Source organism: Lonchura striata, chromosome 1, assembly GCF_046129695.1.
Source record: "Lonchura striata isolate bLonStr1 chromosome 1, bLonStr1.mat, whole genome shotgun sequence".
Classification (NCBI taxonomy): Eukaryota; Metazoa; Chordata; class Aves; order Passeriformes; family Estrildidae; genus Lonchura; species Lonchura striata.
The window spans coordinates 40,683,881-40,705,413 of NC_134603.1; the positions used below are offsets into that span (position 1 = coordinate 40,683,881).

Consider the following 21,533-nt stretch of genomic DNA (forward strand, 5'->3'; position numbering starts at 1 on the left):
TATCCATATCCCACCAATCTATAAAACAGTTTTCCCCTAAATGGAGGTGGAGGTGTGCATTCTGAAAGATAAAATGCTGCCTTGATTTACTTGATGTATGTTTGCCAGTAAAAACCAAGGAGAAGTTCTTTCTTGAAAACATCTGAAAGTGTCCTGATGGTTGAGGTACAAAGATCTTAGGTGTAGACTAAAGAAAATTCTTTGAGTCTGAAATATATGTAAGGCTCTCTTTCATTCTTGAAATCTTCAGAGAATGCATGCCAATTAAGGGGGAAAGAATCATTCCTTAAGAAGGCTCTATCTAAAACACATATGTTCAAGTACCAGGCCCCGCTTCACCTGTTTATTGAAGGGGAATGTGTTGTCTTTTCTGCTCCCATTCAACTTCTAGACCTAGAATATCCAGCTCGGAGAGAGAGCCACAGGGCAAGGCTAGGTTGCCCATCTTCTAGCACCCTATCAAAACCCAAACCTGGGTAAGCTGGTGAAGTCCCTGCTGTGAAAGAAAAACACCAACCCTTCTCAGGATCAAAAGAAACCACTTCAATGGTAAGTGACAAGAACCCTAGTACTAATTCTGGGATAATTGTTATGGGTGAAACGTCTTCCTGAAGTCCTGTAGTAGATTGTGTTGGCATTAAAGAATATCTCCCAGTAGAATGTTTTTCTTCATTGAAATGTAAGGCTACTGGTAGGACTCTAAAGGCTCCCTTTTTAAATTAAATTAGATTTGAAAGGCAATTCCCTGGTGTACACACAAAGAAAAACAGAGCTCCTTGCTGGTCAGCTGGCTAGTGATTGCAGTAAAAATCTAAGCAGGAAAAAGCAAACTGTCTCCAAAACTTACTGGTGACTTTCTCAGTTTAAATCTTACTGATAGCTTAATTTCAGATAGTTTAAATAATGCTTTTTTAGTAGTGAGTGAATTCTTGTTGAGATTTAATCTAATCAGAGTAACACAGACAGTGGAATTCTTTGATGCCAGAGTTTATCTTAAATAAAAATGGAAGGAAAATAGGGGCTTGAAACACAGTAATTATATTTATTTAGAGGTATGAGGGAAATAGTACTTCTTGTTCTTTACCTTGTAAAGCAGAAGGCTCCAAAGATAATTTAATCTACTCTTACCTGGGGAGGAACTAAAACTATATTTTCCAAGTATTTGATAGTAACAAAATTAGATATTCTTGCCCTGAGAACAACAAGTGAAATATCTTTTAAAAATAAATCCCATAGTGGACACTGCCCTTGCAAATCTCTTATGTCTACAAGTTTTGATAGTACTTAAAATTTTTCTTATATTAAAACAAGTGATGACAGTACTTGGTATATGGCTCCTATAAAAGCTGTTTTACAAAAATCCACAGTAGAAAATATGACTTTTTCAGCCTATAAAATAATTTTCTGCTTCAGTAAAAATAGAAAGAAAATACTTTTCTAGTTTTTGTTAGCAGGCAAATCTTTCTCTAGACTTTTTCCATGGGTATTATAGGGCCTTTACAATAAAGTGAACTGACAAGTTTTTTCTTGCTTCCCTATGCTTGTTCACTTTTCCTAATATTCTCTGTGGAATTGCTGAAAAGTACTCCTTCAGTATTACTTTTCATTTTACTTCCAAAGTTTAGATATACTGTAATGAAGTTATATTATTAAGGTTCAATTTTGTAAATTTGTCTTGAAGGAAGAATGTCATGAGTCATAAGTATTTTTAAGATCTAGTGTTTGACATTTTCTTCAGAAGTGACTGAGTAATATACTTTAGTCCACTCAATGAAACTGATGAGAATATCAGAAATAAGGAATGAGATAGCTAAGTAGCAAGACAGTTTTATTTAGAGACAGAAAAATAACAAGTATAAGTGAGGTAGAGATACAGATTTCCCTCTATCCCTATTGTACTCCATGGGAGCTGAAATAATGTTCAGGACAAAAGTATTGAATAGAAATTTTGCCAGCATCACTTTCGGCTATTACTGTAATGCTGATTAAAATTACTCTTGTAATTGGATGTAAGGGACTTGAAATGAAGTCTACAATGAGAGGTTTTCAAAGATTTAATATTTTAATTTGTTTTCCAGTATTTTTAGTATACATGCAAAAGGTATCAGCAATACTAGTGGGTGAAAGGTGTGTAACTTTTCAGCAAAACATGCTAGAAATACATGAATAGGAATTTGTACAGGAACCAAAGACTAGTTCAGAGAGCTTGGAAAAATACTTAAATAAGATAGAATGAACAATGAAGAAAGAGCTTGAGAAAAAGTGGAAAGAGCTTGCCATCCTGCCCTGATAACTGCCCCACTTCGTAGGAAAAGAATTAACACTCTAAAAATTGTTTACCTGTATATCTGAGTAGTGTTAGCTCTAAAGCATTTTCCCAGTCAAGTGAAATGAGAGAGACTAATGGAAATCAAAAAGTATTTTATTAATCTGTTGTATGTTCTTGTGGCATGTTATATCACTTAAACCCATATGAATATTCATCTGTTGTTTTCAAAGAAGAAAAGTTTTGAAACCTGAAAATTATACTAAATTACCTGAAAACTTCTTCAAAGTTTTTTTTTTTAGTGGATACATCAGTGTTTAAACATTAGGTTCTAGAAATGCTTGGAGTAAGATTGCTGATATAGGAAATTCTTGTTTGATATAAAAGAGGCTCTGAGATTGTATTCTTAATACAACTGCACCAGAAGCCACACCTTTCTAGGTTAAATGATGTATAGCTTTCCAGTCTTTGTCTTTAAGTCAGCATGGGAACTCATTTTGCAACTGCTGTAGCTTTATACACCAGTTTTTGGGTTTGTTTCTCTTCACCAACAAATATGCCATAACTGGTGGGGGTTTTGTTTCCTTCTTTCCACATTTTCCATTTTAGAAAAGTATGGCCAGCAGTATATTGGAACTAGGATGAAAGTGCATTAGTATAGGACAAAAATAAGTGTTACTTCTTCATCACAGTAAGGAAAATTGTTTGATGTTTTATCACATATTTTCAAACTCTATGCATTTTGCAGATTGATTTCACTGTCTGATTATTAATTTATTTGATGGTTTAAGGGTAGTTTGATATAAAGCTAATTCCATGATTTCTTATGCTGGATTTACTATTCTATTTTGAAATTTTTATTAAGATACATTGTTTTGGGTTTTTTTTCCCCACAAAGACTTGTATGAAATTCTTTCTTCTAATGTAGTCTCACGGTAGTTCACATGACAAATGTTAACAAGTTGCCAACCTTTTCTTATACATTATTGAAGTTGAATGGTATCCCTTTGTGCCCTAAATTTAAATAAATTTAAATAAATTTTGCATTGGAAGGGAATTGCTTAAAGCAGTTTGATGGTACTGAATGTGAATTCAGGCTTTTTAGAGCTTTGAGTTGACCAGCTAAAGGAAATGTGTGTGTATTGGAAAAAAGCATACCAAATTCATGCTGACATGGATTTTCTTTTTATAAGGGCTGTGAACAGTAGGCTGAGAGATGTGAGTGTGATTAGTAATTATGGGGATAGGCAGAAGTGTACTGTCAGTTGATATTTTGATGTGAATGTAGTAGTTGAGAGGTATAAAGTGTAGCTGGATTGGTGCTGGTATTTAAGAACTAAATAATCCTCATAGCAAAAACAGTTTTAAGTGGTTCCCCCATACTGCTTTTTTTAATCTCATAATATATTTTCCTGTTTCCCTCAGATACATCTGTGGATGCTGACAGATTTTGGGTTTTTCCTTCAAATTACTTGATATCTTAATCAAGTCTTTTTACCACTTAACAAAAAAGGAGACAGTCCATAACTCCTTGCACCTAGTTGCTTCTTCACAAGACATCAGCATAACATCCTACATTCATGGAGGTTCTAGAGGTAGAAGAGCATAGCCCAAGAAGTGTGCTATACATAGAGCTGGAAGTAATTAAAGGTAGGGTTCATAGGTAGGTGTCATATTAGGACCAACCAGTGAATCCCCTTGTAAAATATCCCAGCTACTATGGTAGGTTAGTGTTACTCACCAGCTTCATTATTTAGTATTTTGCGATGACACATATACTAGATTGGTGGATATGGATACAAGAGCAATAAACTTAACGTTAGGTCTTTGCTGTAAATGTTGTAAATGGTTGTTTATTTTGTTACAGTAGTAATACTTTACTGTGTTGTTATCTATCAGGAATCTAACTTAAAAACACAAGCAGTTACAATCTATTACTGCATAATTTTCTTAAGTTTCTGCAGCAGAGGCAAAAACTCACTTTAAATTCCGCAGCGTTTTTTTAATTCTTCATTTTAGCTGGAAGAAAAGTACCTTTGCCTTGAACTTGAAATGCCCATTTCATGCAAAAGTCTTACATGCTTGAAACTACTTGATTATCTTGGGCCATTGTACATGTGATCTGTATGTGCTTAAATTTATTCTGTGGCAAGTGTTTGTTTAAGTAGAAATTTTCTGTTGCCATGTTATCTGTAATGGGAACTCTTAATTTCTGTGTTCTTGGCTGTTGGTTCTCTTGTAATCAAGATAGCAGATTCAACTGAAGAACCTAAAGTGACTAAACTTTTCCAAACAATTCCAGTACTTTTTTTCCCTTCTTTTTGTTATCTGGTGTGAAATAGTTTTTTTTTTCGTGTTACCAATATAATGCTCTGAAAAGCTACCCTGGTCACATGGTAGAGAACAAACATTAAAGAACATTTGGCAATTTTTAGTTGCATTTCCACTTGGAAATAAAGAAAATGTTTAAGTGAAATACTGGCTCTTCTTGATAGTTATAGTACATGTTCGTCAATACTGCATGTTAAAGTAAGAAACAATTTTATTTTCATTAATATTAATAAAAGATAGCTGCATGTAACACAGAATGAAGTGTAATATCTGGTCTGTTTTGGTACCCCAGATGGAATAGGAATAAAGCAAACTTTCTGGATGTAGCAAAAATTAGTACTAAAAGAACTGGGGTTTGATTCTTTTAAAATGGAACTTGACCTAATGTGGTTGATACTGCTTTCCTGCTGTGAGACTAACATGCTTGTGATGTGCCTGGTAGGTATTCTAGATATAAAATATTTCTTTGTATTTGGAGAACCTTAGTTATTTAAATTTTAAAAAATTTCCTGATCATTTGATGGGGTCTCATATACCTGAGTAAAACCAATCTAAACTTCACTATTTTTGAAAATTACATAGGCAGTTTAGCAGAATGAATTATAATTCTGAAAATTCTGTCTGTGTTCAAAAGTCATCTCTTATTACTGGATTGTATAAATACAAGCCAATGGTACATGTTCACCTCTATCTGATTCAGAGGTGTGTGTATAATCAAAATCATCTTAAGATGCAGGGATCTGGGAAAGAGTTTTGCTGCATCACTAGTGAGTTCTGTGTTTCATCAGAGTATAGAAGGGTATGATTCACTGTTCTACAACTTTAGTCTATGAAAAGTCCATGGTGCTCTACTAAGCAGGAAAGAATATGCTTTTCTTGTATTTCTGGTATATCTGGTATGAGTCACTGTTCATACCCTAACACATGAAGCAGTAATTTCTGAATAATATTATGAGATGCACAAATGAAGAGGGATTGTCTTTTAAACAGGCATGTTGCTGTTGCCATCGACAGTTTATCACCTTTTCCTCCCATTTCTTCTACCTACTTTTACCTTTCTGGATAACAGGGAATTACATGTGGCAGTTCATGAACTAGCAGCACACCAGCAGCTATAGCAAACCAATTTAAACCAGCTGGGGGTGAGCATTTCACAGCCAGGTGAGCTGATTAGACCTCATTCTATCTGACATGGATTAAAGAGGTGTCTTCAGAAATTACTTGTAGCCTAGTCCATAAAGGGTTTAGTTTTGTTGCAGGAAATTAGTCTGTCAGGAAGACCACCTGTTGACAGACTGGGTTGAAACTAACTGGAAAACTGTGTGGAGGAAGAAGGTATTTTTTGAAGTAAATGGAATAACAAATGAACAGCTGTTGTGGTCATGAGCTTTGTGTCTTCACAAAACTCTGCTAATAGCGTGGAGGGAGCGCAGTCCAGACAATCTGAAGTGCCTATAGACAGAGTTGGTCTCTAGTGCTTAACCCATCTTAGTCTTACAAGTGTATTAAGTTGCTTCTGTGTCTTTATGTGGACTTGTACCCTTCTGGTTGCAAGCTGCAGAGTTAATGACAAATTATCTTCAGCTTTTACTGTATTAGTAAAGACTACTGTGGATTTTTGTCCTCAGCTCATGTATAGAGTATTTTGTATCTGGAGAATGTTTCATGGGGTTTTCTTGTGTCTTGTATTCCTTGGAGAGTTTGGTGTTCCTTCTTGTTTTAAGGGGGTGTAACCAGTGTATTAATGGGCTTTTAGGGTGGTTTCTAGTAGTGGAAACAGGATTATCTGGTAATAAATTTGGTAAGTTTCAAAGGAGCATTCTGAGATGGTAAGAAGTGAAAGTTGTGGGGATGGGCAGGCAGGCAGGGAGGCCATCTTCATTTCTCTAAAACCAAGGACTTTGTCAAGCTTTAAAACTGCCTTTTGGAAAAATACCATATAATTCTCTCCCTTCTTCCTTTACTTTTTAATCCCACAAAAGTACTTTGCTCAAACTTTCAAATTAAATTGATATGTTAATGCTTGATTGAAAGTGTAGGCAATCTGAAATGAAAACTATAGCATAAACTGCCTGTTAGACCTGTGTGTGGAATGTAGAAAATGTAGGAGGGAACATGATAGCCCAAGTGTTTACAGAATGAGATTTGCTTCTTCAGCAGATTGATCTGTGTCTTGGATTTCATTTTCTGCCTTGTCTAATGTATTTCTAAATCTTTCTGTATTAATCTGGAATTATTTCAAACACGGTTCTGGCCGGTCTAGCTTCACCTTCTCAGTTTGTGCAATAAGGCAATTTATCCCTACTCCACTTCCCATCTTCCTTTCTTGTCTTCAGTTGACCAGTGTTGTTTGTAGCTTTCTTTTTTTTCCCCCCTCCCTCTGGGTTTGGAAAAGAAAACATGGGCTGTTGACCACAAATAGTGCATGAGAGAGAGCCATGCAGTAGTTGTAAAAAAAATTCTGGGGTCTGTCTGCACTAGTCAAATAAAGAAGCATTGAAGTATTTTCAAGATCAAGCATCCCATCTTGGAGAGAAAAATATACTTCCAGCAAAACCTTCAATTTCCTAATTTGTTAATGGCAGCACTCTAGATCAGAAATTTAGCCAAGCCTTACAGGCTTCATCCCTATGCAGTGAAAGCTGCCAACTTTACTGTAACTGAAAAAATACTGATTTGAATGTTGTCAGTTATTGTACTGGGATTTGCTAATGCTAGCCAAGCAAAAAGAAAAATTATTTTCCACTGACAATCAGCCATAAAGTTCATAAAATGTCTACATGTATTTGAAGTTATAAAAATTCGTTCCTTCTGGATGCTGTTTGAGATGCATTGGACTTTAATACTGCCAGATGAAGTTTATGAACTTTTTCATGCAACAACAAGGGTGTTAGGTTTTATATAACGATGTTTTCAAAGAAAACCATAAATCCTTTCTGTGAGCTACTTTGTAATCTCTTCTCTATATATAAAATGCTTGGGGAAGATGTACGGTTCTTCACTCAGTTTTTTTTACAAAATGGTAGATTTTATTATGGTGTTAACAGCTGAAGCAGTAACATGCTTCAGAGACTTAAAAAATGTCCAAAAATAAGAGTGTTGTGGCAAATATATGCAGCTTTAGCAATAAAATACTTCCCTGTGCATTTTTCCATTTGGTATTTTATGCAGTGACAGAGAACACATCCTTGCAACTTATGTTATAAACTTAGGTCCACTAAAATGGAGTTGTATTGATTCCATTTCCTGAAGAAAATTAGATGTTTCTGAGATAACGAATCTTGTATTTTTTGCTTTGTGTGTGGTCAAAAAAATGTCAGACCTTTCCATTTAATTACTTTTTGAGGAAAAGTCGATTGTGCTCAAGGTGGAAAAATAGGAGGTAGAGAATAAAGAGCCTTTAAATAGACCCTAACTGATAGACAATGGAGGGGAGTTACTAGGGAATGAAACTTTTCAACATCCTGGCTATTGCTCATTGATAAACATACTGTTTTAGTTGCAGTTGTACCATATAGCTTAATATTTCTTCAGATTAATCTACTTGCTTGTAGGTAGGAAGGTGATGTTTTGAAGTTTTCTCTTTTTTGCATAATACGTAATTGTAACTGCAAGAGTTTTTCTTCAGTGGTTCCTGGTGTGGCAGGAAAAAAAAACAAACTGCTTTCAAAGTAATGTCTTAATACAAACTTCTAAATTATGCATGCTAATCATTCTTCATGGTATAAGGGAAGATACGAAATACAATTTTCTTTATCTGGACTGGCTTTCTTAAAAATCCTAATTTGAAATGTGTCCCCTCTTTCTTTTTTTCTTCTTCCCCTTAGGTTTGAGTTCTGTGAACCTGCCTTTGTGGTTGGTAATTGTTTGGAAATAGCCTCAGACAGTCATCAATATGACCGGATTTACTGTGGAGCTGGAGTCCAGAAAGACCATGAAAACTACATGAAAATTCTATTAAAAGTTGGAGGAATTTTAGTAATGCCTATAGAAGATCAGGTGACTTTGGTGACAATTTCCCCTTTTTATCTTCTAGTATGAGAAATATGTAATTTAAAGAATGCTTTTGAATATATATTTGACTAAGTTAATGTTCAAATAATGATATGTTGATTCTGTGTATTGTTACAGTTTAATAGATACTGTCTTTTTAATGAAGTCGTGAACTTTTTTCCCTTAAATTTGGAGGAAAGCCTCAATAGCCTGCTTTTAACAGTCCGTTTCATACTATTTCCTCTGTGTTATACCAGAACTGCTTTGAAATTTCCCTGCCACATAAACATTTTCAGTCATTACTTCAAAACAAAGAAACCACCTCTAAATCAGGACAATTGATTTCAAAGAATACAAAATAACTATGACAAGTGGGACATTGCAAGGGGAGGAAAAAAATAAAGGAAAAATATGTCTGTATTCACAGCAGTTTTTAGTGTTGCTTTTCCATGTTAGTTTTAATGCTTTTCAATCAGGGGCATATTATTTTAATAATACTTCGCACACCTCAAAAGGCTTCTCAGTGGTAAGTATTAGTCTCCCTGTTTTACTAATAAGGAAATTTGAAAACAGCACATTATGTGACTTAAGTTGATGTCCTCCTAAATACAGATAATTACTAAAATGCTTTTTGATAAGCATATTAGTTACTTTACTTTCAAAAAAGAATTCTCACATTATTGATCTGCTTTCTTAAAATACCAAAGGGATTTAAGCATGGCCTGCATGATTCTGTTCCAGAAATAATTTAATTATTTATTCAACTAAGGTACTGTCAGTTGAAATTGATGGAATTCAACTTGAAAGTAGTCACAAATTAAGAAAGAAATTACAGCTGTGACTATTTTTATCTTGTATACAAATGGGTAGGGGTTTACAGCATATTAAGTGTGAGGAGCAGGTACAAGATCGGAGATAATCTAGCTTGCAGAAGAACACCAAGGAAACATTTAATTCCTGTTGTCTTCCTGAAGAGGTGGAGAATTTACCTGGTAGACAGGAGTCCAGTTCTCCTCACAGGTGCACAGCATACTGAAAGAACATTACAAATTGTCAACAAGGGAGCTTTCTGCCTGCAAACAAGGAAGACAGTTTTGCATAGTAAGAATGGTTGAACACTACAGCAGGTTACCTAGACAGGTGGGGAATCTCAGTCTTTTTTCACTTACTCAGAAAAGCTTCTGATTTAACTTTGAAAATTGGCCCTGTTCAAGAGGAGGGTAGGACTCCAGAGGTTGCTTCCAATCTAAAGTGTTCTTTGATCTTTTGGAAAAATGAGAAAAAACAAAACTTACCTTAGTTTTTACCTTAGGGCCTGTGTTTTCCAGATGCATCTCTTCCCATTACCAAAGAGCCTTATTTAGTACTCTAGTGACCAAGTGGTATTTCAAGGATTGTCAAAGTACTTTCTGTTCCTAAAACAGCCTTGATTAATTACTTTTGAAGCAAAACAAAATAGCAGTGTGTTTGAAACCAATCTGAATAGTATTGACTGACAAAATTGTAACCACTGATTTCTTTTGGTTTTGTTTTGCAGCTAACACAGATCTTGAGAACAGGACAGAACACATGGGAAAGTAAGAATATCCTTGCTGTTTCGTTTGCTCCACTAGTGCAACCAAATAGGAAAGACAATGGCAAACATGACACTGTAGGACTGCGTAAGTTTGTGCTCCCTCCCTTTGGCTTGCAGGGATGTTACAGTGCCTGATGTTGGATGTCTGAAAGCTGAGAGGCTGTGCTGTAGAAACATTCCATTTAGCAAAGCAGTAGCTCAGTGATACGTTGTTGTGCTCCTGGTGTATGGTCTGTGTTGCTTCACAGTTAATATTCTGAATTTTAGTTAATAATTTAAGTGATAGAATGTTTCCAGCTTCTTTTCCAGCCACCTTTTCCTCTTAAGTTCAGCTTCTGTATTACAGTGGTATGCATAAAATAGCCAGCTAATATTGTGTCCCTCATAGTGCTACATTTCTCATGGTCTACCAGAGAAATTTTTTTTTCTCTTCCCCCTGCAATGGAAGGAAGAAGTCTAAACTGGGGCTGTGGTATGATAGGATATTAATAAGCCCAAGCATGCTTTATGTCTGTATGCAGTGGATATAGTCATACCTAGCTGTTTGTTATTAGTCATCGGAATTGGCTTTCTAGCTGCAATGCTTTGAGCAGAGGTAGAAAAGGTATTTATAACGTCTTTGGAAGTACACCTGTTCCCAAACGGTAAGATGGGATGATAACAGGAAAGAAAAACAAGCTGGCAAAGAAAAGCACAGAGTTAAAATTTTCTGTTAGAGTTGTCAGGGATAGGAGTAGAACACAGAGCTATGGTAGCATGTGGGAAATTAAATAAAACCAACAAAGAGCCCAAAAGATAACATGTTTTAACTCTGAAACTGATACAAGCCCTTCAGGAATCCAGGATGTCCTATCAGCTTGCATTGCCTGTAACTGCTGAACTGGCTATTAATTTTGAGTGTGTGTGAGTTTGCTATGATAGGTAGCTCTACTTTTTTATGCAAAGTATAAAGATAATTTCCTTTATGTAATCTATTCCTATGCAGAAATAATTAATTTTTGTTGTTTTAATACTTGTTTTGAGCCCTCAGAAATAATTTCCTGAAATTAATTTACTAATTCAAAATTATTTTTCCTCTGTTCCATCCATAACACATAGATTGTGTCATATCTAACAATGAAATACAGAGGTGGCTAGTCAGACTTCATTATGATTTTATACAGCTTAATTCCCTGGAACAAAAGAGGATTTTCTATCAACATCCCTAAATTTTCAGAATGAGGAGTGCAGACCATGGACAGTCAGAGCTGAATGGTAGTACAGAAAGGTGTTTTCTGTGTTACAGTTTCAAAATGATGTTTTAGTGAGAAGAGGAAAAAAATAACCAAATGGGGTATTGTTCACATTTAAAAGAAAAAAGGGTTAGAGGCTTGAAGTTGCACTGTAAAATGAGATTAGTGAGATAGGCTTCTTTCCACTAAGCCGGTGGATCTGGTTTTATTTAAAAAGTTAAAAATGAAGCAAAAGTGTTCTTGTGGATGTTTGAGTGTACATGGAAGGTGTGAGTGGTGTAAAAAGTAGTGTGCTGAACCTCAACATTAAAAAAAATTAGTTAATTTGTCTTTTATAGTAACACTGTCTATTTGTTTCAAATCCACAGGCCTGCCTATAATTTATCTTAAAAGTTCGAAGTAGTCTAGTCAACATGCTTCTTCTGTAAACTTTAGCCAGAGTTTGTAGATGTCATTACTAAGTAAACATAGAGTCTCTGCCATACTTTTGACAACCCTTGAATGCTTTCTGACACATATGTAGTGTTACATATAGACTAAAATAACTCATATGTGAAATATCTGTCAGCAATGTTCAAAGCAGAGTCTTTTTTTTGTAGAAAACTACAGAGGTGGTGTTAAAAGTTTTTATCAATGTAGTTATTGGTTAGGATGCAGTTCACTGGTAGTAGACAAATGGAAATACATGGACAGTAAATATCCAAAATTTTGCATCCTGCTCTTCTCATTAAAAAATGCTTGCATTTGTTATAATTGACATACAATCTGCAATCATGGTCTGTTTCACTTGAACTTATGACATGTTCTGGATGGTAGAGATAGGATTTTGTTCTTGAATTTTGAGCTGATGTTATACTAAAGAAATGGGACTTTTTTTTCCCTCCCCTGTCTGGCTTGATCTGAAATTAGTATTGTCAGTCTTAATATCCTTTCTGTCTCAGATAAATTAATTAGTCTGCAACTGAAGTCATTGTATGTAACAATCAATCTTCTTTAAATTACATCAGTAGCTTTTATAGCTGAATGCATTTTTTGGAAGTGTTATTTTTGAAATTATTTGTTCAGTAACTTCTTCCTTGCTGTAGTCCCTGTTAATTTTATGGTATTCTATGCAGGAAGGAAAGTGACAAGTAAGAAAGTTGAACAAGCTTCAGCTTTTGCTGCTAGTATGCTTTTTTGGTTTTGTTTTCCTTGCAATTAGCAATCCATAGCTCATCTAGAGTAGGTGTCCAGCAGCCAAGCAATATTTTGTCATCACCTGGCTGTCATTGGAAAATTAAAGTTTTGGCTTTTTTCTTGTTGGTTTGGGGTTTTCTCCCTTTAGGATTGGAGCAATTTTGATTTCCTCTTCTGCTGCAAAGATACAGGTGGCTTATCTGGTTTGTCACTTGTGAATTAGACATATCCCTCCCTCATTAGTTAGATTCACTAGGAAGTGAGCAGAAGGAGGAGGCAGAAGAAAGGCACTTGCCTTAACAAATTTGGCACAGGGGTAAAAATTGTTTTCCCACAACAGGATATTAACAGTGGTACCAGTAGGTGCCGAGACAGTACTTGTGTAATTTCTTAAATTTATTTTAGTGATCATGGCTTCTACTTATCTTGCACATCTGCTAAGACATCTTTGTTTCTTGGACTGTGCCACAGGGTTTGTCAAGGTGATACTATCTGTGTGTCATTTGCATATTGTGTAATTTTACTAAAATATCAATTCAGTTGTTTTTGAACATTAGTCTCCCTGTCTTGCAGCTAGTTTGGGTTTTTTCCTAGAGGGAAATTTCACTTAGTACAACTTATTTTTCTTTCATTGTAGCTCCATGTGCTGTTAGGAACCTCCAGGACCTAGCTCGGATATATATCAGACGCACTCTTAGAAACTTCATAAACGAGGAGATGAAAGCCAAGGGTATTGCTCAGAAGGCTCCTCCGAAACGCAAACGCAGGAGATGCCGTAGACGCAGGATTAACACCTATGTGTTTGTTGGTAATCAGCTCATTCCTCAGCCTCTAGATAGTGAAGAAGATGAAAGAATGGAAGATGATAACAAAGAGGAGGAGGATAAAGATCACAGTGAGGCCTTGAAGCCAGAAGAGCCTCCTCGAAATCTCTTGAGAGAGAAGATTATGAGTCTACCATTACCTGAATCTTTAAAAGCATACTTGACCTATTACAGAGAAAAATAACTTGTTTTAAGTAGAAATAATGCCTACTGATAGTTCCTTTATTATTGAAAATGTAGCATTTATTAAGAAGTAGGTGGACAAATTATTATTAGTCTTTCATCAAGACTGAAGTACAGCGATAAATGGTAACTTGTCTCTATCTTGTCTTTGGTACAAGGAAGACTTGCATTCAACAGTAGAATCCCTTTTTAAAAGTCTATTTTTCTTTAAATTTTGAAAATACTGTTTTAACTCTGATAGAAATATATATTCCATTATGCAGCACTAATCAATATTTTGCATGGTAAGTCTTTTTTTGATCCCTAACAGATTTGTATTGATAAAAGGATGAGTGAAATTTTATATATGCTAAATAATTGGTTAAACATGTGCATCTGACTTGATGAACAATTTGTCTGTATTTATTACTATTAGGGAAGCATTTTAAACATGCAGAGACTTACCTTCTAATGTCCAAATCAGACCCTTCTAAAATTTATTTTACTATGGCTTTGTTGCAATCATTATTACTATGTTGGTATAGAGTATTCCAACAACACAAGTGCATAAATGTATACAGACACTGAATGAGCTGGCTTTAGTGAAATATGAAAATACAAGTTCTGAAATGTCAGATGACCCTGCTACTTCTCCATTTATCTTTTGCCAAAAGATCTTGTGACAACTAACAGCTTCTCTCAGAGCCTTAAAGAAACACCATATTGAATAAGAAGCAAGGCAATGCTTACTTCAGCTCTGCTTATACTTAACTCCATTCTACACTGTCAGTATTTCTAACTAGAGGCAATTCCTCATTTGTGGGAAGTATAGGACAGTTAATTTTGTTTATTTCTAGAGCTCACAGCATTGAGTCAAAAGTTTGGTAACTCAAGATTGTAATTTAGATTTCAGTCATCTATATTTACTGCTTTTAAGTAGAGGTAGAATTTCAACAAAGTTTAGTTTGTATTGCTTATTGGGATAGTTATAATAGTAGAACTTAGAATTTGTTCAGTAAATGCACTTTAGCAAGTGAAATTTATACTTAACATGCATCTCCAAGAAGGTAGACTTGTGCCAGCCTATATTTTGTTTCTGAGCATGGCTCTTAGCACAAAAATATTTTATAAAATCGTATGCATCTTTTGGAAACCTAAGAGTAGCAGTGCAACTGTGGGGACCCACAATAGTGCTGATTTAAATCCTTCAATGATTCTTCCTTTTCTAGTTGTGACGTTATTTGCAGTTCTCATTTTTAACTTTGCTTTTACCATCTTAATTTCTTCATTCTGTTGTAACATAACCATGAGGATAAGCCGTTTATTAAGGACTTGGCATGTAATATGTATTAAAAACCACAATCATAGGAAATGTATGCTTGTTAGACCCAATGAAAAACACTCCCATTGAAATATCCCCCATGATACATTTTATAATACTGGTGACACTTATTGTCTAAAAAAATGAACAAAATAATCACATATTTCTAAAGCAGTAAATGTTCCTATTCCAAATATTTATAACCAACTCGTATTCATATGGTCTAGCAGTCCAATATTTGCTTCAGAATACATTACTATTTTGTTGCATCTGAGAAGGAAGATCAGACACAGTCCCGTGACACTGACTCTTTTTGGTGCATTTCATGCTGTAGTCCCTGTTTTTAAGGTACATCATAGTAATGTTTAAATGGAATTTCATGAAGGCCTGTTGTACCAGCATGTGGAGTTACTTTCCGCAATATATTTACTGTATAAGTACGCAAAAGTATTTGAAATAAATATTCTGACTTTATTTTAAAAGCAGGAAAACCTTATAAGAAATAGTTTTTCAAAGTAAGGATACTAATAAAGTAATTGTGATGCTTCAGCTATAGGAATTGAACATAATCTTGTTTTCAATGGGTTATTTTAGATGGAGGTTAAATAATCTGAAGTTTGAAATGTTTGTCTCCTTTCTTGGAATCTACATCCATCAGCTCAAGAATGAGATTACTAAATATTACTCAAGTACTTCAAGGACTTTATACAGGATGATTTTTGAGAATAAAATTCTGCATTCTTTCATGCCTGTATACTTGGAAAAATGGACAGTGGATGACTTGTCATGAATCTTCAGTATGGAAGTTTTTTTTGGAGTCAATGAAAGAGAATGTTTCCTCTGTGTTTTATATGTGGATTTATTTTACACTCTTGAATTTATATTTACATAAATAAAAAGGTAGAAAGACAAAGTTAATTAAAATTAATTTCTGCCATCTCACTTGATGATGGGGACATTGTTGCAATAAAATGGTTTTTTGTGGTTTCTGCTTGCTTGAATTTCTGTGTTTCTGTGGAAGTATTTTCAGTTATTTGGAAATTCAGGTACAAGTTGTTTCATAATTAGGTCAGTAATCTCTTAATAAAGGCTGTTCTTGAATTTCAGAAGTATATATTCTTGCTAAATTGTGAATTATTGGAAAGGTTGAAAAATGAGATGTTATTAATGAAAGAGGGAAAGTTATTTTGGTCCCAGCACTACTTTTGAAGTACTTATGTGGAGAGTTTCCTCTGGAGAGCCCAGAAGCCAAACTTGAGTTACATACTGAAGAACATTTCCATGTTTTGTTGTTTTTCCCTAAATACTGAATTTTCTTTTAATCCTCAACTGAGCAGCTCTCTGGGTCAAAACAAAAGGAAAACTTGGAAATAAGGCCTGCATGGGTGGTGAACAACCAGTGAGTCACACTAGCTTCTGCAGCTCCTTCTTGATGCAGCTTCATTTTATTGCCAGTTAGAGGAAAGATTCAAGGTAGGTCAGGTAGGCCGATGAGCAGCCTATAATTGTAATGACCGTAACGAAGGGTGTGATGCATTGGGACTTCAGGGGGGTTTATCTTCTTTGGTCTGGTCAAGGATCCAAGACCAGTGCTGTCTTTTCAAAAGGCATGAATTTTTAATCCCATGTCACTCAGGAAAAACTGAGGAGCTGCCTCCCAGAAACTTGAAATGAGTTGTCTTTATTGCAGTGAGCCTAAACAGCTGTGCTTGGCTGAGCACTATTGCTTGTTCAGGTGCAGGCAACTTAAGTCTGGGTTTTTTTGTTTTGGTTTGGGGTGGTTTTTTTGTTTGGTTGGTTTTTTTTTGGTTTTTTTTTATCTTGTACTCTTTTTCTCTACACTATTTTTTAAAATGCATCTTTGCCTAGCAGTTTGAAAACAAATAAGGAATGTAATCAAATGTGCTATGTTCTGATTAAAGCTGTTTTAGCTCATTAAATATTTATCCGTATGTCCTCAGGAGTGTTGCCTTCCATCATTCATGTAATTGAGTAAAACTGAAGGCTTTGTGATTTACTAATCAATTATAAAAGATAAAGGAATGGTGTTCTGTGTTCTTCTAGAGGTGTATATACTCAACTCCACTTTAATGGGCTGCTACTTATTTTGACAACACTTGAATGAAGTATGAGGTCTTTTCCATCAACTTGTTCTGAGAAGGTCATTGGAGTGTAACTGGAACAGGGAGGCTTTAAAGGTGTGTGGTTTTTGTGATGTTTTAGTCAAACAACTTCAGTAAAATTTAGATAACTTGCTTGATCAGTGCCTGTCTCTCTTCGGTGGCTTCACAGTGTACTTGTCAACTTGTTGAATTACTATGTGCAAGAAAAGTTGACTTTTTTAGCCACAAGGCTTCTGCCACATTTATGGGCAGTATGGAAGCAAGAATCTAACTCTGATTTATCAGTCCTTATCAGCATGATGGTAATACTTCCTTTCTAGAGTTTTCTGTCATCCTTCATATTCTGTGATGCTTTATAGAGAATTGTCAGGGGAGCCGAGGGAACTTGCACATCCTTTTTTAAAGCCCTATCTTCTACTGCAAGCCAGAAATCTATGTAATACCTTGCTAGGATACTTTGCAAAATACTTCCATGCTAGAAAGAAGTAAAAAAAAAATTGTTTTTTTCTGTCACTGTTTCTTCATGCGTTCATGACTAGCCATGATTTTAGCATAAAGAGAAAATAGCAGAACTATAGGTATCAGTACACACTAAATGCAGGTGGTTTTTGTTTTCTAAGCATTTCCTTTCCATTTTGGTAGCCTTTTTATCCTGGCTAGAAAATAATTCATTAAGGTTTCCTTCTGCTCTACTGCTTCCATGGATGTGTTCCATGAATGATCTCTGCAAACAAAAATATTCCTTGCATGCAAGTAGATACAAAAAGTTAAATTTCAGTTCTTGATATTACAGTAATGCAATTAAAAATGTAGCACATGCTCTTCATTTGTAATCCTTCTCTTGGCGTTATGCTCAATCTCCTTTTGTATCCCTTGAGTTTTAGATTCACAACTAGAGAGGCTAACACAGTGTTCTGCACCTCTGCCATCTTTTGTGGGCAGAATATTTTCTTCATGTTGATGGTTCCTTCTTACCCTTCTGCGATCACCTTGGGAGTCACCTGTGTGTTGGATAATGCATTTCTTGCATCTTCATTCATTGCTCTGCATCTCCAGCTTGTATTCAAGTTACCTGTTTGTGATAATCTGCATATGTTAGATACTGTATTTTGTTTCAAGTTTTGGGTCTGCATATTTTTAAACCTGACTGTTCTAGAGCTGTGCATAGCTCTGGAATCTCCAGTACCAAGGGTGGCCCACACCTTGATCCTGTTACTGCCTCCTGTGTCTCCATCTTTCTGGTTTCAGACCAGGGCTCCATTTTCTGCATTACAGCATTATGCGAGAATGAAAATTAGCTTTTTTTTACAGCAACAGTGGCATGTTACTCTTACCTATATAAGGCTAGGCTTGTGCCACACAAGCATGAATGAGTGTATGCTTACCTATGGACAACAGGTCAGTCAGAGAGACTGATGTTTGTCCTGCCATGGGTGATGTTGGTACTATATATATATATATATATATGAGACAGAGCTACACAAGCATGAAAATAAGTTTCATATTTCAACTCTGACTAAAATAATTTTTTAGTATTGGAACATGAGCAGGAATAATTTGTATGGGGAAGTTATTAGTAAATAAGCAGTAACAGTAATAAAAAACAGCAGTTTATATCATAAAATTAGCTGCAAATTTTGATTCATCTTTAAAAATCTTTCATTTCTGCCATTTACCATTATTTTGTATGTACAATCCATAGGTTTTGTATATGTTTACTTGTAAGGAGAGTCTGCTCTGTGTTTTAACCACTTCAAATACCTGGTTTAAATCTTTCTAATCTTACTGTTTGTCTCAGCCTTCAGTTTTTCCCTTTACTGAATGGTGCAGTATGATTTTATGCTGTAGTCAATAAAAGCAACACTGTAAACCATAACTTTTTTACCCTTGGCTCTACATCTAACAAATTCTCTACAATTGACTTTCAGTAATCTCTTAACAGTAAAGCCCTTTTTAGATCAACAACCTAAAAAACTAAGTTTTTTATTTGTGGCACTTTGCTTGTTTTTAGCTTGTTTTTCTCAAAACCTGACGTGTCTATTTTCCACGCAGTCAAAAGTAGCACATCCTTAAAAAATGCTTTTTTGCCTTGGAAAAACTTTTATCCGGCACGCTGTGTGTAATCAAGGATACCAGAAGAGGGCAGCATTGTCTTTCGGGAACAAAGGCTAGGCACTGGCCACTGTTAGGAAAGACAAAAAGTCTACATTGATATTTTTATAGTGAAATATTTCTTTGACTAACTTTCCTAAATACAAACACTTTTGCAAAATGTAGAGTCATTTTGCTCAGAAGAGTCTTTTGATTTTTCAAATAATTTTCTGAAATTCCTGTGTAGGTGTATAATAGGTTTTCTTCTGATTTGTGCTTTAATGTAATCCAAGACGTTTCCAGATTTGACGGTGTGGATAAAGCTTTTCGTTCATAACCGTTCAAGCTGCCACACTGTAAAAGGGTCAGTAAGGGTTTGACTAGCTGTGTAATTGGGTATTCGATGTCTTCAGCTGCCAAAGTTACTTTGGACTTCATCCTAATCCTTACTTGAGACCTTATGTTGAGAACTGGGCATCTGGGCACATGAGGAAAGCACAGCTGTGCAGAAGACTGCTGTGGCTGACACACCCCGTGCCTGTGCATGACTTACAGATGTGAAATGCAGTAGCTGCTGTTCCTGTTGCACAGTGCTGCTGCTCCGTTCCTGGTTGGAGCAGAGGAACAGACTGGGAGCCCCGAGTTGTGAAACAAATACACATTCTGCGTTTTGAAGCTGTGGCACTGTAGCCTGGCCCCTGCAGGACATTCTCAGAGAAATAGATGTAACCTGAAGGAAAGTGCCTCAGGGCCGTGCTTGCCGCTCTGTGCCCCAGCAACACTTTTGTGTCCATTTCAGATGCTCAAGCTGTGCCACAAACAGATCCCAGCCCTACCTTCAGCATTTGCAGCAACAACCTCACTATCTAGCAAACTGACAGCTTTTCAGTCTTGAGAGTTTATAGTCTCTGGCAGTTGTTGATTTACTTTCAGAAAATTGGGTGAAATACGAACTGGTGGCCAAAACAACAAGTGTCATCTTTAAGGCATAAACCATATCTATCATAATGTTTCCACAGCTTGATCTCAGCTTTGCCAATGATGCCAGCGCTGAGATGAGCATTGGCAGCAATTTTGCTCAGATGCAGTTTCAATTTTTCTTGAAAAAAACAATAAAGCCAGCACGTTTCTAAACAATTGTAATAGCAGAAGAAGGACATACTGAATGTTCAAAGGCCAGAGTGGCAATTTGCATGGGCACAAATGTCACACTTGTTAGCCCAAATGACACAAAATGCCAGTAAACAACATGTGAGATGTGGAAAATGGGTAATGAGCTATCTCCTTAGGAAAACCTCTAGTGCTTAATTCCACAGCTCTTCTTTTCTACTCCCCAAAATACAGATTGTGTGAATGTGTTGTAGAAAGGTGTTACAGGATCATCATTTTAAGTACCTGCACTAAGTGACTTCTCCACATTAAAGAACCAGGATTTTAGATTTGGTTTAATTCTGATTAAATCTTTTTAATTATGACATGCAACTCCAGGACCTTATCTCACTTCAAGAAATCTAGTTTAAAAATAGAGCAGACTGTTTTCCCTTTGATCAAAAAAGTATATCCCATTTTTTAAAATATTTTTCTGTTTTTGTGGATAAGATAGTGATAATGATGTGATACTAACTTGAGATTTAAAAATAAATAATTCATATGGGAAAAAGTCCCACAATAGTGTTAAGCATTGAGGTACCTCAAGTAAAATACTGTATGTCCTATCTTCCCCAATTCCTACCTCCTGCTTTGAGCTTTAATGTGACTTGTCACCCAAGTCCCAACAAGGGATCATGGAGCAGCTGTCCCCTGGTTTACTTTGTCCTGAAAGCACAAAACACTCCTGCTGGGGTAAGCCTTGGAGAAGGTGAATGAAGCTGTTGCAAACAGCACAATATATTGGTGCAAGCGCTCTCACAAAACCAGGAAGGTAATGGTTTTCAATAGAAGTTCCCTTGTGACAGGGAAGAAATCTAAATTCCATGCTGGGAGAATTTATGGAAGTGAATGACAAGTATCTTTTCCTATTTTAGGCTTTAATAAAAGGGGCTGGTTGGATTAGTTCCCTTACTGTTGTCCTGACTGTTGAGAATCCCATGCTGTCCCCACCAATTATCTCGGATGTGTGGTGGACAGGTAGCAGAACACCAGGTCTCAATTCATCTGTTTAACCCTTCTGAGGAAAAGAAGCCTCTCTATGGTCTTGGCACCACAGAACAAAACTTACATTTGCTTGCATGTGCTGTGTTAGATTCAAATTCTATCTTTTTTGCTTTTCCTCTCTCCAGAGATTATAGTGTTTGCAAGTCAATTGCCTTTAATGATGCAGCCCTGCTTTGCTGCTAAGCTGTTTGGAGATTTAAGGATCAATATTTAAAAGAGATTGAAAAAGCTATTGAAAGTATTTAGTCACAAACAAGAATGGCAAAAACACCAACTCTGCTGCT

The 21,533-nt window shown here is 35.8% G+C and overlaps 1 protein-coding gene across 7 annotated transcripts in view; it reads left to right on the plus strand.

Moving 5' to 3' along the window:
- Positions 1-15,995, plus strand: part of PCMTD1 (protein-L-isoaspartate (D-aspartate) O-methyltransferase domain containing 1) — a 40,614-nt gene extending 24,619 nt beyond the window's left edge. For 6 of the 7 annotated variants that reach the window (XM_021555712.2, XM_021555716.3, XM_021555715.3 and 3 more), the window contains exons 4-6: positions 8,425-8,596; positions 10,128-10,251; positions 13,212-15,995. In XM_021555712.2, coding sequence (XP_021411387.1) covers positions 8,425-8,596; positions 10,128-10,251; positions 13,212-13,582 — 667 coding nt within the window. In that variant the 3' untranslated portion in view covers positions 13,583-15,995. Of the gene's footprint in view, positions 1-451; positions 550-8,424; positions 8,597-10,127; positions 10,252-13,211 lie in introns of those variants that run through there. The other variant, XM_077783674.1, reaches the window with a different exon arrangement.
- The last annotated feature ends 5,538 nt before the right edge of the window (positions 15,996-21,533 follow it).